At 59.0% G+C, this 17,854-nt stretch overlaps 1 protein-coding gene across 1 annotated transcript in view; it reads left to right on the top strand.

The window, feature by feature from the left end:
* The first annotated feature begins 242 nt into the window (after positions 1-242).
* Positions 243-17,854, top strand: part of BEGAIN (brain enriched guanylate kinase associated) — a 50,417-nt gene continuing 32,805 nt past the window's right edge. The window contains exon 1 of the mRNA XM_030803838.1: positions 243-436. Coding sequence (XP_030659698.1) covers positions 395-436 — 42 coding nt within the window. The 5' untranslated portion in view covers positions 243-394. The remainder of the gene's footprint in view (positions 437-17,854) is intronic.

Raw genomic sequence — 17,854 nt, forward strand, 5'->3', positions numbered from 1 at the left:
ATGCTCTACCGCACTCATTCATTCACGCGCTCAGCCATTCAAGCTCGCGCGGGTTCATTCATTCCCTGCCCCTCTGCCATTCCTCGCCTGGCCCCCGCGCACGCCGCACCCCCGCGCCCCTGCCCGGCCCTGCGCCCACCACTTGCGCCCCGGCCGGGCGCTGCGGGGAGAACGCGCGGGCTCAGCCGCGGCTGCGCGGGGCCAGGGCTGGCGGGGAGCCGGGCTGGGGGCGGGGGGCGGGCGCTCCTTGCGGGAAGCCGGGCGGGGTGGGGGAGCCCCGGCCGCGCCGGCTCCCGGCGCGCTCGGCCTCGGAGGGGAGGGGGCCGCAGTAGCGGCGGCGGCGGTGGGACCCGAGCGCGGCGGCGGCGGTGAGCGGCGCGGCTGCCCTGGGGCCATGTGGACTGGCGGTCGCCGGCCGGGCCGGCTGCGCCGGGCGGTGAGTACCTGCGAGCCGGGAGGGCAGGGCGCGGGCGCGGGAGCGGGCGCGGAGGCGGGGCGGGCGCCACCCACGCCTGGGGCGGTCCCTGCTCAGCGCGGGAGGTGGCCGGCCCCCCGCCCTGCTCCCCTCCGCGCTGCGCCCCCGCCGTGGAGGCTTCACTGGCCCGGGAGGAGCCGGGCCGGGTCTCCTGGGAACTGGGCACTCTCGGGTGGGGCGGGGATGCCCGGCCTCCGCGCGCCGCCGGGAGCGCCCGGGTCCGATCGCGGGGTCCTTGCGCCCTGACACGCGCGCCCCTGCGGCGGGAGGAAGGGAGGGACTGGTGATCCAGGGCGCGGCCGGAGGACGGGGGACCCGCCGCTGTCCCGGGCGGGTGGCGAGGGTGCGGGCAGGCCTGGACCCGCCTGCGTCTGGGGGCAGGGCTAGCCCCTGCTCCGGAGGCCGGAGAAAGGCCCGGGAGCCGGAAGGAGGCTGGACCCGGGGCCTCCTCATTGAGCGTTTGCAGCGCGTGGGCGCGCACGAGCCTCGGACACCACCATCCCATTCAGTACCTCGCGGCAGGTACTATCCTCCTGCCCCTTTACAGGCGAGGAAACTGAGACTCAGGGAGGCCAGGGCCTCGCCCAGAGCGGCACAGCCGGCGCGCTCACCCTCCCTGAGCCCCCAGCACGTTGGATGGGAATTTCTGCTCCAGCGTTTCCGCTTCCTGCTTGGTTTAGAGGTGTTTCCTTCCTCGTCTGTGCCCCACCCCATCCCCAATGTGGTTTCCTCAGGGCAGGAACAGCGTGGGCGACGCACTGGAGTCTCCTGAGCCGGCAGAACGGGAGCAGAGTAGGCACCCGGGAGCGGGGCCGGATGGATAGGGAGCACTGCACGTGCAAAGTCCGCATGGCCAAGGTCGGCCGCCAGTGCAGACTGGGGGCCCAGACCTGGGGCTGTGGGTGGGGCGGGGTCTCCACAGCCAGGCTCCGTCGGAGGCCCCAGTGCTCTGGCTCTCTGGAGGCCATGGACAGGTTCTTCGCCTTCTCTGGGCGCTAGTTCCTCTGCCTGCCAAGAACAGTAGAGACCCCCACTACTCCCAGGGCCAGGCTCCCACGAGGACTGGGCAAAAGCCCCTAACAAACTGCGGTGTGCAGCCCTGCCAGGCTGGGCTTGGTCTCGCCAGCAGGGGCAACTGGCCGTTGGGGGTGGCTCTGCCTGGCGTCTGTGACACGCAGGGCGGGGAGACGGCAGCGAGGGCCCCAGCAGCATCCTGCAAACCCTTAATTTTCCCGACTCTCACTATAATCAGGGCGGCTTGGAAAAGCAAGCACCGTGGCAGATGCGGCTCTGCCCGGGCTCAGCACGCGGGCTCTGGGCGATGGGCGGCTGCGCTGCCGCCAAGGGCCCTCCCCAGCTTTTGTCTCATATTTATAGATTCCTAGGCTCCGCGTTCCGTTTGTCGTCAAAACCTGGAGCTGTTCGCACCTGGGAACTGAGTGGGGAGGGGAGGGCTGCCTAGAACCTCAGCCTGGAGGATGAGTTTTCCATGGGCTAGGGTGGAGTAGGGGGACACCTGTCAGAGCCCAGGGCCGGGAAGAGGAAATGAGCCCTAAGCAATCTGAATGATCTTCCATCCACTTTCCCAAGACTTGGGCGCAGGGTCTGGCCCACATAGCTGCCATTTATGGAAAGCCTGCTATGTACTGGGCCCTGGATCAGCATTTCCACGCATCATCTCCACGGCAACACTTTGAAGGAGCTTCCCTACTCCTGCAGGCACTCCTGATGTTGAAGAGTGGATGGATGGATGAACGGATGGATGGATGGATGGATGGGAGGGAGGGATGGATAGATGGATGGGAGGGAGGGAGGGATAGATGGGAGGGAGGGAGGCAGGGAGGGATGGATGGATGGATGGGAGGGATGGATGGATGGAAGGGAGGGAGGGATGGATGGGAGGGATGGGAGGGATGGATGGATGGATGGATGGATGGATGGATGGATGGGATGGAGAATGGATGGATGGATGGATGGATGGGAGGGAGGGATGGATGGATGGATGGATGGGTGGATGGATGGATGGATGGATGGATGGGTGGATGGATGGATGGATGGATGGATGGGAGAGATTGACTGAAGCCCATGAGTCCATGGCTATTGGACACAGTCCACAAATCATTAACCGGGGTCCGAGGAGGTGGGGCCCAAGGGCTGAGTAGTTGCTGAACAGATGAAGGGGTCAAGGCATGTTACGGGAGCCTGGCCCAAGGCCTGAAGGTGGTGGGGAGAGTGTAGAGTGTTCAAGTCTCAAGACTTAGAGAGGCTGTGTCCTGCTGAAGTGTGGAAGCCATGGCGGTGGGGAGGTGTGGCTCCTCCCCCTAAGGGAGGTAAGGATCGCTGGGACAGATCGGTGCGTGACCCTAGGACTCGCCGTGTTGGTCTAGAATCACCCCGCAGGGTTCTCTTCTGGCTCCCCCTCCTGCCGCAGAGCTGGTCGCTAGCCTTGGTGGAGAGGCCTGGACGGAGGTCTGCAGCCCTGGGTTCTGGTTGCTCCTCTGCTGCTGACTGTCTCCTCTCTAGGGCTCCATATCAGAAGCTTAACACCCATTACAGTCAAGGGAGTGACTTCTGTGGCCTGAGAGCAGGCATCAGATTGTAGCCTGTGGTGGGAGAAGCTCGCCAGAGGTGTCTCTATTGCTTTAATCATTATAGGAATGAATGAATGAATGATGAATGATTAAGTGTGTGAATTCTACACTCACCTAACATGCCGTCCCTAAGCACGCACTCTGCACTGCTCATTGGGGTCACTTAGGTGAGTCTGACACAGACCTTGCCCTCCACGAGTCCACAGTTTGCTGGGAGACATGGACCTTGGCCAGTACAGCAGAAGTCAGGAGCTGCTGGGGCTCTTCTCTCCCCTCTAGCCAGGAAGCGAACTCAAAAGTGGCCCTTGCCTCATCAGGCCATGAGTCTAGAGGACAGTACAGCAGCCTCTGGGGTCTGCCTGGGGTGGGGATCAGCCAGGGCCCAGCTCTCAGCCAAGCAGGGGAATTGCAGTCATTGGTTCAATCAGCAAGCCCTGAACCCAAGTCAGGGATGGAGATGGGTCAGGCCTGGGCTTTGCCTGGGGAAGCCAGACATGGAAATCTGGTCATCCCACAGTGGGTGCATGCTGGGATTAAGAGGTGCATGAGGTAGAGAGGCAACGCAGATATGCTGAAGGGGACGCATGGGTGGATGATACTGTATGGAAGGGAAGCACTAGCAGGATAGAGCAGCAGATGGATGGGTAGAAACCTAGAGGGACAGGCTGGGTGCAGCGGCTCACGCCTGTAATCCCACCACTTTGGGAGGCCAAGGTGAGTGGACCACCTGAGATCAGGAGTTCAAGACCAGCCTGACCAATATGGTGAAACCCCGTCTCTACTAAAAATACAAATAAAATGAGCTGGGTGTGGTGGTGTGCGCCTGTAGTTCCAGCCATTTGGGAGGCTGAGACAGGAGAATTGCTTGAACCCAGGAGGCAGAGGTGAGGTTGCAGTGAGCCGAGATCGTGCCACTACACTCCAGCCCCTGGGCAACAGAGTGAGACTCCATCAAAAAAAAAAAAGGAGAAGAAGAAGAAAAAAGAAAGAAAGAGAGAGAGAGAGAAAGAAAAAGAAAGAAAGAAAAAGAAAGAAAGAAGAAAGAAAGAAAGAAAGAAAGAAAAAAAAGAAAGAAAGAAAGAGAAAAAGAAAGAAAGAAAGGGGGATAGATGGATGGGAGGAAGAGGTTGATGGATGTAAGTAGCAAGATAGGGATGGATGGGTGGACAGATGGAAAAGTTGCTATGGATACAAGACTGGATTGATAGAACAAAATATCACTGGATGGTACATGGGTGGAGGGAAGGAGACTTCTGATACACAAGGCAAGATTGGTAGATGAATGGATGGGAGGATCTTTGGATGGATGGATGGATGGATGAAGGGATGGATACATAAATGGATACAGGTAGTGCCTGGATGCCGGGATGGATGGATGAATACTTGAATATATGTCGATGAATGATGGATAGAGGAATGAATGGACACTGGAAGAGTGACTGCATGGATAGGGGATGAGTGTATATTGATGGATGTGTGGATAGAGGCCTGAGAAGGCAGCTCAGTGCACAAATGGATACAAAGCAGTGGATAGATGCATGGATACGAGACACAAGTAACAGAGGAATGGACAGACACGTGGAGGGATGGGCAGGCGGACGGATGGAGACGGGAGTGAGAGGACCAGTGGATAGATGAGTGCCCGTCAGCGGGTGAGGGACACAGACATAGAGGGATGTGTTGGTGCGTGGATGGCACCTGTAAATGAGTAAGCAGTCACAGGGGTGGATGGTGAAGGATGGTTGGTTGAATGGGTAAAGCTTCAGGTCACTCATGCCTTGATTTCCCAGATGCCAGTGTTTTGCTCACAGACCCCCATGTCCCTCTGCTTCAGAGACATATACTACTCAGGCGCAGGGTCAAGAGGGGGCTGATCAGACACGGAGATTTAACCCCACCTTGACTATTTGGTGGGAGAAAAGCCAACCCAAACTAACAGCTATTCGGCCTTTCCAGGCCTGCGTTGCCCTGGAAGACCCACTCAGGAAATGAGGAAGCAGCAGTGAGGCCTCTTCTAAAGGTCAGCGGCCAGCCAGGGTTCCTACAGGGGCGTCCTTGCCCAGGGATATCCCTGGAAGACCTGGACAGCTGTGTACACGTCCTATCTGAGGAAGGAGAACTGGGGCAGAATTCATGTGCTGACGGCACAACCTGTGTTGGGTGCTGGGGACTCGGAGACATCGAGACCATGGCTGCCCTTGGAGATTCTCAGGCCAGCATGGAAAATCCAGGGACAGCGGGGCAGGTGATTAGGAGCACAAGTGTGCAGATTCCCAGAGCCTCAGTGTCCTCAACTGCAAAAGGGGGATAATAATAGAAACTTCTGACCGGGCATGGTGGCTCACGCCTGTAATCCCAGCACTTTGGGAGCCTGAGGCAGGCCGATCACGAGGTCCCCACGAGGGACCGTGGGGTGGGAGGAGGACACTGTGGCCTTCCAAGATCCTGAGATTCCTCCCCTATATTCTCATCCTGTTTCCAGTCAGAGTAGGCCCACACCAGGCTGGGGATGTTTGTGAACTGACAGCCTGAACCTGCTATGCCATTCGTTCAGTCAGTCATTCAAGAACTACGTATTGAGCACCTGCTATGTGCCAGATCTAATCTGAGGGACAGAGGGGGACAGGCTGTGAAACTGGGACTCTGAAGGTCAGCTGGGAATTAGATAATGGTCAGGAGATCAAGACCATCCTGGCCAACATGGAGAAACCCCATCTCTCCTAAAAATACAAAAATTAGCCGGCCGTGGTGGTGCGTGCCTGTAATCCTAGCTACTTGGGAGGCTGAGGCAGGAGAATCGCTTAAACTAGGGAGTCAGAGGTTGCAGTGAGCCGAGATCGCACCCCTGCACTCTAGCCTGGCAGCAGAGCGAGACCTGTCTCAAACAAAAGAAAAAGAAAAAAGAAAGAAAGGAAAAAAAGTAAACTTCTGTGCTGGGACGAGGGGAATGTTGGTGAAGGTGACCACACCCCTGCTGGCCTATGCCGCAGCCCCTGGCGCATGCCCGCGCCCTGGGGGTTTACCCAAGACCCCTCGGAGCCCAGTTTCCTCCTCCGTGAAGCGGGGTAGCTGTTCCTAGCTTTCAAGCCTGCTGTAAGAATGAAGCAAGGTGATGTTTGGCACTGTTAGCAGAAGCCCGGCACGCCTGCCCACTCGGCAGGCTCCTCCTGACATCCTGTGGCCTGGTCTTCCTGCTCCAGTCCCAGCAGACACTGGGCAGCCTCATGCCCCTTCTCTCGGAGCTGGCAGGGGCCAGCTTTCCAACCACAGGGGCAGTGTGTGCCAGGCAGCAGGAGAGGGGCTTGGGCATCTGGAGAGGAAGCGGGTGTGAGTGCCTGACCGTTGGGGTTCTGTCCTGGGCCTGCCATGCCCAAGCCATGTGACCTCCGACGGGTCACTGCACCTTTCTGAGACCCTGCTTCTTTTAGCAGAAAATAGAGCCTTTGGCTGTCCTGCTGCACAGAGGCAGGTGGGGATTTGGGGTGATGACGCATGCCCAGCACGGAGCTTGGCACGCAGGAGGGGCTTGGGAAGCAAGACTGAATCAGATGAGTCAAGAGGCAGGGGCTGCAGTGCCAGGAGCCGGAAGCCCCTCCAGGAGAGGTTGTCCAGGCTGCTGGTAGGTGAGCAGGCCCAGGCCGTGAGCCCGTGGCAGCCGGCAGCATCCTCAGAGCCTCAGGCCCAGGCGCCTGAGAGCCAGCAGGTTGTTATGACAACGGAAACTTGCCTGATGCAGCCTGAAACTCTGGAAGCAGCTCAGAGGCCTGGTTGGCCACAGCCCCCAGAACACTCCTGCAAGCATGCATGCTAGTGAAATGGCCACATCAGAGCCCCAGTGCTAATGAGTCCTGAAGTCCCTTGCTCATGCCACTTCCCAGCGCTGCCATGGGCTGAGTACTGCCCCATGCCCACCTGACAGATGAGGAGGGGATGTGGCTTGCCCACGGGCCTGTTGGAGTGTTAGAGAAGGGATTTGAACTTGGATCTGCCAGCCTCCAAGTCTCTTTCCCACTGGTGATAGGGCAGGAGCTGAACAGCTGCTGCTAGGGAAGGGCTGTCCAGGTGTAGAGGGGCGACTGTCGGGGACCGTGGGGTGGGAGGAGGACACTGTGGCCTTCCAAGATCCTGAGATTCCTCCCCTATATTCTCATCCTGTTTCCAGTCAGAGTAGGCCCACACCAGGCTGGGGATGTTTGTGAACTGACAGCCTGAACCTGCTATGCCATTCGTTCAGTCAGTCATTCAAGAACTACGTATTGAGCACCTGCTATGTGCCAGGCCCTATGCAAAGAGCTGGGATACAGTGGAACTTACATTCTATGGGGGGACACACACACAGATTATAAATAATTGCAAACATTAATTACAGTTGGGGGCCAGGGCTATAAGGGGCTGCTGCAGGGGTACTTGATCTAATCTGAGGGACAGAGGGGGACAGGCTGTGAAACTGGGACTCTGAAGGTCAGCTGGGAATTAGATAATGGGAAGGAAGGGAAGGGAGAGAGTGAGAGTGTTTCTGGCAGAGGGAAAGCAAGTGCAAAGGCCCTGAGGTCAGATAGAGCTTAGCACATTCAGAACCTGAGAGACTTTCCTTGGCAGGGGGGAGCACGGGGCAGGAGGATAGCAGAGAGAGAGAGAAGACACCAGCAATTATCAGGGCCTTGCAGTGTATATGAAGGTGTGACGTTGTCTAGTCACCTGATTTTATTTATTTTTTATTTATTTATGTATTTATTTTTTAGATAGAGTCTTGCCCTGTCACCCAGGCTGGAGTGCAGTGGTGTGATCTCAGCTCACTGCAACCTCTGCCTCCCAGGTTCAAGTGATTCTTCTGCTTCAGCCTCCCAAGCAGCTGGGACTACAGGCGGGCGCCACCACACCCAGCTAATTTTTGTATTTTTAGTAGAGATGGGGTTTCACCATGTTGGTTAGGCTAGTCTCGAACTCCTGACCTCAGGTGATCTGCCTGCTCGGCCTCCCAAAATGCTGGGATTACAGGCGTGAGCCACTGCGCCCAGTATGATTTTAAAAGGTCATACTCGCCGTGTTTGTGGGATGGGCCAGGCTGGATCCACATCGACTCAGGAGCCGCAGGAAGGGATCAAGTGTCCAAATGAGACATGGTGGTGTCTGGTACCAGCAAAGTGATGGTGAGGATGCAGGGAGGTGACAAGGCCTGAGAAAGGCTGAATCTCCAGGGCCTGGCAGCCAGGGGCGGGGACAGGGAAGAGGGGAGAAAAGAGTTGAAGCAGCCCCTGTTCCTGTCTTGGGTGGCTGAGGCCATGGTGAGGCCATGCACTGAGTTTTGCAGACTCAGTCAGGGGTGCCTTGGGCATTCAGAGAGGTGTCCCGCTGAGCTCAGAAAAGCAGGGGTCCCCAGCACCTGATGGAGGCATCCAGACAGAGCCCAGAAGTACAGCTATGAGCATGCCACACAGGGCCTCGGCCTCACTCCAAGCAACACCACAGGCCAGGCCAGGGATGGTGGTAATGCCCGCCAGGCCAAGGGCCTGGGCTGCCACCCCTGGAGAGCCTTCCTTCACTCTAGCACCCCAAAGCCGCACCCTAGGAAGGATCTCTGTGGAGGGTGCAATGGGCAGGCGTGTCTCCCTTCACACAAAGGATGGAGGGTCCAGGTGTGGCTCTAACCCTTCTCTAAGTTTATCTCCCCGACCCCACTCCCACCTAACTACACCCCAGGCCTCCATGTGCCAAAGGCTCTTGGTCATAGCGTTAACAACTGCTTTTTCTCACCCTAATCCTGTATATTATTGGAGAATTGCACATAGCTGCTACCAACAGAGATGAAATAACCATACCTTAGAGACAAGGGGTTATTTTTCTTTCAAGTTAAAGGAGTACCAGAAGCAGGCCAGGCACAGTGGCTCACGCCTGTAATCCCAGGACTTTGGGAGGCCAAGGCAGGTGGATCACCTGAGGTCAGGAGTTCAAGACTAGCCTGACCAACATGGTGAAACTCTGTGTCTACTAAAAATACAAAAATTAGCCGGGCATGGTAGCAGGCACCTGTAGTTGCAGCTACTTTGGAAGCTGAGGCAGGAGAATTGCTTGAATCTGGGAGGCAGAAGTTGCAGTGAGCCGAGATCATGCCATTGGGATCCAGCCTGGGCAACAAGAGCGAAACTCCATCTTAAAAAAAAAAAAAAAAAAGTACCAGAGGCAGATGATGCAGGGCTGTTGTGATGATGATTCAGTGGTCATGAGAGATCCGGATTCCTTTTGTCTTTCTGCTTCTCCATCTTTTATATATGGCTTCTGCCACAAGTTTGTCTCATGGTGCAAAATGGCTGCCACAGCTCCAGCCATCACTTCCATGTTCTAGAGAAGAAGCGGGAGGTTGGGGAATGGGAAAAGGACACAGGCTGGCTGGCTGATCTTTTTTGCAGAGCTCTGCCAGCAGTCACACCCAACTTCTGTTTATAGTTCATTGGCTACCTCCTGGCCTGGCTGCATAGGCGCCCGGGAAAGGTGGTCTTTTGGCTGACTACCCTGTATCCCAAAAGAAAATGAAGCCTCTGTAATAAGGATGCATGGGAGGACTGTGGGCTGCCCGCAGCCTCTGCCACCCCCTCCCATTTGCTGGTTTGCTGCAGTTCCAGTTTGCCCTGCTTCAGGCCCAGTGCTCACGCCGTCATGGTGGCCATCGTGGCCATCTGTCCACTGCCTGTCCTCTGTGCCCCTGCACCCTGCACCGCACCTGGCAGAGGAGATGTGAGAGCAGGAGAGGGGGAGGCCCAGCCCAGGGCCCTGTGCACCATGGGAGCTCACTCAGGGCGGGCTGCCTCCCCAGGCAGAGCCCAGGACACGACCTTCTCCTCTCTAGCACTTTCTAAGCCCTGAAGCTCAGCTCTCATTTAGTGAGAATCGATTTGGGGGTGGGAGGCCGAGAGGCCCTGCCACTGGATCAATGGGCAGGCGGGCATCTGGCTGTGGCCCTGGCCTGTGAGGACGGGAGGCACAGCCCCAAGAGGGCACAGGGATCCCAGCCCCATGGGAGGAGAGGAGTGGGTGACGGCACCCTTGGGGAGCCCGGACCTCGGACTGACTCAGGAGGATGCTCTCAGGGGCCAGCTCCCAGGCATGGGGCTCTAACCCTACCTGTCCCAGGCAGGACGGCTACGGCTCCCTCCTGGAGCCCAGGACAGAAGCCCCCATCACGGAAGTGCACAGACAGGACCTTCGAAGCCACATGCCAAGCCCCAGCCAAGGTCGGAAGCCCGAGGGCAACGCATCTTGCCACAGCTGGGCAGCTCGGTCCAGCCAGGAGATGGCCCGGGTGTTGCCAGCCAGGCCATCCTCCCCAGAGTCCCTGAACACAGGCAGCCGGGCTGTCACGGGCTCCCTCGCACGCCTGGGCCGCCGGCGGGAGGCCAGACTGCCCTTCTCCAGGTTCCTGGATGAGGTCACTGTGCGGGTTCTGGACCCTGGGACCCTGGAGGCCTTCAGGGTGCCCAGAGGCCGCAGCCCAGAGCCCTCTGCAGTGGATCGAGGCCAAGGCCTAGCCCAGGAGGCCCTTGCAGGAGCTGCAGCCCCAGGGGAGAAGGACCCAGCCCTGAGCTCCCAGCTTTCTTCGGAGGCAGCCGCTGAGGCTGCAAGCAGAGTGGGGCCAGGCCAGGCCGTGGGAGCTAGTGGGCCTTGCTTGGGCAGTGGCCAGCGTGGAGGCCGGGCTGCCCCCCCTCGGAGGCCTCCAGGTCGGGTGAGTCTCAAGCCCAGAGGTCTTTCCCTTCCCATGTGCCGCTTCCCCACAGGTCCTGGCTGACCTGCTCCGATTTCCCTCCCCACACCCCTTTTATAATATCTGTAATGGGAAAGACCTTAATTGCCAAAGCAATGAATCTCTAAGGTGAAATTTCTGGCTTTGGGGCAGGCAGACTATTTCTGTATGGAATGCACATGCGTGAACAGTAATGGTAACAATAGTAATAATCCCTTCCCCACTGCGGCAGAGCCTGGGTGGTTTACCTCGGGCTGTTCTGTGATTATCCTTTTACATTTTTGAACCTGAGACAACCCCACATGAGGCAGGCTGTCCCACAGGCCTGTCAGGCGGGGAGGTGAGCTTTCATAGCTGCCCCCATTATATGGAGTTGGAAACTGAGGTTGTGAGGGGCTGCCACTTGCCCCAGGTGACACAGGGAGTCCGGGCTTGGGCTGTAGAGCTCTTTCCTCGTACCCCGTCCACGCACTCACTCCGGCCTCAGATGGACAGGTGGATGGGCAAAAGATGTGGTGAGATTTCCTTGGCTGTCCTGGGGATGGAGCTGTGCAGAGCGTCGGGCAGATGGGACCTCATCCAGGGGCTGGCACCCCTACCTTGGTGCTGACCTTCCATGCCCTGCACCATCTGTGTTCCCTGGGCCAGGGAGGGTCCTCCTGGGCTGCCCGGATGTTGCTCGTGCCCCAGTTCCACCTTCTCCCAACATAGGATGGAGACGGAGGCCGTGGGCTGGGTTTGTGGGATATCAACCTGTAGCCGCCCAGGAAGGCTTTCCTGCTGGGAGGGGGTCTGTTCTGAGTGAGCATGGTGGGTGATACTCGCCGAGCATTGACTAGTGTTCTCAGCTTCTGACCACCAGCTTGGGTGCAACCCCAGGAGGTCGGCGCCATCATTATGTACCCAGTGCACAGAGGAGGAAGGAGGTGGAGGAGGCGGGTTGGGCCCAGGCACTTTGCCCTCCACCTCTGCACCTCTGCCACCTGTGTGCTGCTGGCCCTCAGGTGGCTTGCTCTGTCCAGGGATGGCCAGGGACAGGCTGGTGGGTGGCAAGTTCTGGTGATTTGAACCCCTGCCAGCCCTTTCCCTGTAGGTCTGCATGGCCAGCTGGGGCCAGGCAGCTCAGGGTGGAAGTGCATCTCAAGGGTCAGTGGCCTTCTATGTGACTCTGGACAGGTCACCCATCCTCGTGCCTCAGTTTCCCCAGCAGTGAAAAGTCAGTCATGACCACAGGCACCTAATAAGCACTGTGTCCCCGCCTGATCCTCCGGGGCTGGTGAGCTGGGAGCCCCGCTTCTCTGCTGCTCTTGGCTCTGCTTACCATGCAGACCACCCTCTGGGGAGTGCTGGGCCCCGGGGGAGTCCTGGTGCCACCCAGGCCCTGTAGGATTCCATCCCAGGGCTTCTTGCACATATCTCTCGGGGCCTCAGGACCTGTTGGGGCCCAACAGTGTGTTCGGGAGGCGAGGCTGCACCCTGGGGCCTGGCCAGGGTGGCCCCACCCAGGAGCCCAGCTTGACTCCTTGAAGCGGGAGGTGGCATCAGCCCCAGCAGGAGGGGCTGGACCATACCTGGCCTTGGAGGCCTTGGTCTCCAGGCCTAACTCCTGCTGCACCCCACCTTCCCCCACCAGCCCCCCAGGATCGTATCTCATGATGGGCGCCAACTCTGAGCTCCCCAGCTCCAGCCTCAACTCAAATACAGCAAGCCCGTGAAAGTGATCCTAGGGTCAGGCTCATTCTATAAACCAGGCACTGAGGCCCGGAAAGCTGAGTCCAGCAGAGTCCTGGTTGGGCTGTGCCCTGGCTCAAGTCACACTCCCCCAGTGTCTCCATGGGGACATTAGAGATAACCGGGGAAGGACCTGGCACAAGGTAGGGATTCAGCCGCCGGGATGATAGTGGTGATAAAGATAGTGATGCCAGCCCTTCACAGGGGCTTGTCTGTTGATTTGAGTACCCACTGTGTGCCTCGCACCTTCCTGGCCTGGACAAGCCTGTGTCCCCAGAATGCTTTCTGGAGGGGGTGGCTCTGGGGAAGCAAGGCAGATCCCTGGCTTCCAGTCACCAACCTGCAAACCATTTCTGGAGAGACAATGCCTGGAGCTCCAGCATGAACCACTTCTGGGAGGAAGCTGCTGCCCCAGGAGGGCCCTGGGTTTCAGTCCTGTCCTGTGCTGTCCTGTCTGGCTGAGTGCCCATGGGTGAGTCTCTGGTCCTCCTCTTCACTGGTCAGCAAACAAGAGGCTATTGTAGAAGGGCTCTAGACCTCTGGTTATCACAGACTTGGGACTGAGCCTCATTTATACTAGTGTGAATGACCCGATCCAATGTTTATCTGAGAACAAAAGTCAAGAAGGAGCAGGAAGCACAGGGCCAGGGGCATGGCCCTGGGTGGGGTCATGACAACACTCCCAATGCAAGTCCCCAAGGCTGCAGTTGGATCCTGTCTGAGAGGCTTTCCGGCTGAGTGACCTTGAAGAAGTCACTCTGCCCTCCTGGCCTCAGCCTCCCGATAATAGGGAAAGCTCAGATGTGGATGGTCCCCTTCCTGAATGGGGGACCCCCAAGATGCCTGGAGAGGGGGCAGCTGCTTCCCAGCCCCGCTGACTGTTGCCATGTGGGAATGTGGGCCGACGTTGCCAGATCTTCCAAAATTTTCAGTAGAAGCCAAAAATACGGATTTTAAAATGTAAACTCCCAATTTTTAAATGTTGGCTCGAATGTTTAAAAAAAAAAAAAAAAAAAAAAAAAACCTTTGTGCAGGCCAAATACAACATGCTGGTGGGCCAGATTTACCTCCGGGAGGCCAGTTCGCAGTCACTAGCCTAGCCCGGTGGCACCGGGGCACAGCTGGGAAAAGGGAGGCCCTGTATGAAGTCACACAGAGCCTAGACAAGACCCAGGGCTCAGGTCACAGGTGGGACAGGGTCACCTCTGCAGCCGAGACCAGGTGCCCGGATTCCCCAGGGGAAGGACATTCTTGGCCCCATCTGGGGACAGCCCCAAGCCAGGGCCTGGGTTCAGATCCTCAACTTGCTGGGTAACCGTGGGCAAGCACTCTTCCTTCTCCCATTGATCAGATAAGGCCAGGAAAGCCCTCGGCTCCTTTGGGACTGCAGCGGAGGCTCTGGGGAACCCCCACCATGCACCCAGCACCAGCGAGGCCCTTGGGGATGCCTGGGGTTCACGAGGCCCAGGCGGCTCTCCGTCCTTGTCCTACCTGTGGGTCAGCCCGTGACACCGATGATCCCGCTCTCCTCCTTGAGACAGCCCCTGAAGGACCACCTCTACCCTTAATGCAGATTCTCCTCCCACCTCCCACCCACCCTTTCCCAGTCTCCTTGGCCGGTCCTGCTCACCTCCTCACCACCAACAGTGGCAGAGTCCCTGGCTCCGTCCCAGCCCCCGTCCCCTTCCACGACGGCTGCCCTGGTGGCCTCCCCAGTGCTGCGGCTGTGTCACCTCTGATCTGACCATTTCCGGGTTCACATCTCCTGGAGCCTCCCCTGAACTCCAAGCCCATTTCCCAGCCCTCGATGTCTCCCCTGGGATGGCCAAGGAGCACCACCAGCCCTGAATTCCCCATGTTCCCCTGCCTGCCTCCAGCTGCTCGGGTCACAACGCTTCTGTCACCTCAGGGGTTCTCTTCCTTCCATGTCTGCTTCTAGACTGCCTGGGAATCTAAGAATCCCTCCCACCTCCACCCCAGGCCCCGTGGGCCTGGCTGGATGCCCTGGGGTCCTGCACTTGCCCCTCTCCACACAGTGATGTGAAGGAGACGCCTCCATTCGTCCCTCCAGGGGCTCCCATCCACCTCATGGCAGAAGCCAAGGTCCTGATGAGGGCGCACGAGGCCCCGCACCCCAGCTGCTCCTTCCCACTGGTTACTGGGATGCTTCCCAAACTCACACCAGGCACAGCCGCAGGGCTGCTCCTCCAGCGACCTCCCAGGACTCACCGCCCCTCCTCTGGCGGCCCCCTCGGACTCACCCGCCCCTCCTCCGGAAGCCCCTCCCCCTGGACTCACCCACCCCCTCCTCCGGAAGCCCCTCCCCCTGGACTCACCCGCCCCTCCTCCGGAAGCCCCTCCCCCTGGACTCACCCGCCCCTCCTCCGGTGGCCCCTTGGGATTCATCTGCTACTGGGCTCAGCTCACTTCATCCGGGCCTCTGTGTTCATCACTGCACCCCTTTCCTGCCCCACCCTGCCTCCCATCCTCCTCTGTACACGTATCCCCGTCGGACATACAGGGTGAGAGGGGTGGTGTACTGATCCCTCTCTTGGGGTCTGTCTCCCCGCATGAGAATATCAGCACAGTGAGGGCAGAGAATTTCATCCAGTCTGCAGCGCTGAATCCCCTAGAACAGGGCTCTGCACACAGTCAGTGTTTGCCAAGTGAATGTCACAGGCAGGGTACCATGAAAAACATCGTAGAAAGCTGCCCACCCCGAGCGATCAGTTGGAAGGCTGGCTCTCCAAAACAGCCACACCCCTTTCCCAGCCCTGTCCCCAGGACGGTGCCTTACGCACAGCCGCCTTGTCGCTCCCAGTGAAGGATTTTCCATCTTTCTTTCCTAGACGAGTAACTGAGGGTCAGAGAGGTTGAGAGCCCTGCCCAGGGTCCCACAGCTGCGGAGGAGGCCCCACCCCCCTAGGGCTCACCTCCGCCCTCCACATGTTAGGCTCATTTCCTCCCCTCAAGGAGGGGTAAGGGCAACAAGATTCAGCGGAAACTGAGGGAACTAGAGCCCAGCATGGGTGTAAGGAGTCCTGGGGGGCCAAGCACCGGGGTTGGGGTCGGAGAGGCCAGCCCCATGCCCTGAGGGAGGGTGGGGCTGGCCTGAGTGGAAGGCAGAGCTGGGACAGGAACCCAGGCCTCTGTCCTTGGCATGGCCCTCACCACCTGGCGGGCCCCCTGCAGAGGTGGGCTCACTCTCCTCTTCATGGTGTCAGAAATCAGCCAGATTTAGGGGGCAGTGGGCAGCCGTGCAATGGGGCCAGATGGTCCGGCAGAGGATTTATGTGCTCCATTATGGGGGCCACAGCAGGACTGACCCACATCTGCAGAGGGGTTTCCCAGGGCAGAGCTATGCAAAGATACGATGCCGGGTACCAAGGGGCTCCGTGCCCTCCCGCACAGGGGCAGGCTTGAAGAAGGGACGCGGATGGTGTTAGAGTGACGAGGACTCTGCCGTGAGAGCAGGAAGGATGCTGCCCAGGGCTGAGGAGCAGGTGCCTCTGGCTGGGGATTAAGACGCACTGCGTTCGTTCAGGCCAACACCACCTGCTCACTGCAGGGCTTCCACGCCAGGCCCTGGACATAGGGAGATGCAGCGGCAGAACGGAGGAGCTCTGCTGTCGGGGTGTCACCGATGCTTTAGATGGGTAGTCAGGGAAGGGAGGCCCCGGCCGTGCAGAGTCAGGGCAGAGCATTCCACATGCAAAGAACCAGTGCAAAGGCCCTAAGACAGGGATGGGCCAGGTGAGCCTGGAGCCAGCAAGGCAGCCAGTGTGGCCAGTGTGTGCCTAGTGAGGGGAGGCTGCTGAGCATGGGGGTCGGATGGTTAGGCAGGGCCAGGTCAGTATTTACCAACCCCTCATGGAGGCCTGACAGGTGGCACAGAGTAACCCCCTCCACCTTGTCTGGGGAGGCCCTACTGTGTGCCAGTCTCTGTGCCCGGGTGCCACAGGGAAGATGGCAAGGGCCCTGGCCCCAAATCCCCAGGCTCCTGCCTATAAACTGCAAATGCACAGCCGATGAGACCCACCCAGCAAAGCTGCTGTGACACTTCAATGGAACTGATTTCTGTGACCGGGCCCAAGGCCACCCTGGGGACAGAGCAGTGGAGGAAAGGGTGGACGGGCAGGTTTCTGACCCGGGCGGCCCTCCCGACGCTGGTAAGAAAAGGAAGTAGGAGGTGGGAGGGAGGCAGCTGGGAGCTCCACAGGGTTCAGCCCATGCAGGGATGGGCACATCATCAGGACCCAAATGGCCACAGGTGGGAGTGAGGAGACAGCAGGGGCCAGTGGCCAACAGGCAGGGCTCCTGTGAGGGGTCAGGAGATAAAGGTGGCTGCTGGGCTGGACCACCAGAAAGAGGTAGGGACTTAAGGCAGACGATGGGGAGAGGTGTGTTGGAGGAAGAGGCAGTGGGTGTGAGTGGGGCTGGACAGCGCCCAGGGGCGGGGAAGGACTGTGCCCTGAGGACTGTCCCCCGAGAGTGCCCAGTGTGCACCCTGTGTTCCCAGCCTCCCTGAGGGAGATCCCGCCCCTTCGCTTCACAGTGGGAACCCTGGGACACCCCACAGACTCCTCATCCTCATGGCCCCCACCCACTGGCCCAAGACCCAGGCAGCGCCACGGTTCTCCAGCCCATCAGGCAGGCCTCGGCTAACCTCAGGGGACTTGAGCAAGCCACTTCATGCGCTGGCCTCCGTTTCCGCACCCATAGCAAGGGCCTCACAGAAAATCATCGAGTCCTGTGGTCAATGAATGGCTGAGTCAAAACTTGCGCTGGTCCCATGCAGGAGCCTCATGGGAGACTGTCCCCGAGGGCACAGCACCTCGGCCAGGGAAGCTTCCCTGCTATCTCCTCCCTAGCCACCCATAAAGATGCCTGTGTCACTCCTGCATGGAGAGCATTAGGCACAACCCGTCTTTTAGTCCCCCCGCCCCTGCCAGGTGCTGGGCTGGTCCAGGGACACAGAGCTGGGACACAGAGTCCTGTCCCATCTGGTGTGGGGGTGAACTCAGTGACTCCACTGAGTTCCCACAGAGGGCCGCAGGGAGGACACAGCCGCCAAGGGGGAGGGCAGTGGTTGCCCCGAAGGCAATGGGTCAGAGGAGGATTTGAGCTACAGTAGCATCAAAGCCAGGCTTCAGGCTCTAGAATAGGCTTGAAGGGCAGGGGCTGCCTGTTCCCTGCCTATCTCTTGCCCTGCCCAGCCCCCACCACTCCGCCAGGGCAGCTCAGCAACCTCCCCCGTCTTTCCCCCCAGTTCCCTTCTGGGGGTGGGGGGAATTCCTATCCAGGCCTTTTAGAAGGGCTGAA

Source organism: Nomascus leucogenys, chromosome 22a, assembly GCF_006542625.1.
Source record: "Nomascus leucogenys isolate Asia chromosome 22a, Asia_NLE_v1, whole genome shotgun sequence".
Classification (NCBI taxonomy): Eukaryota; Metazoa; Chordata; class Mammalia; order Primates; family Hylobatidae; genus Nomascus; species Nomascus leucogenys.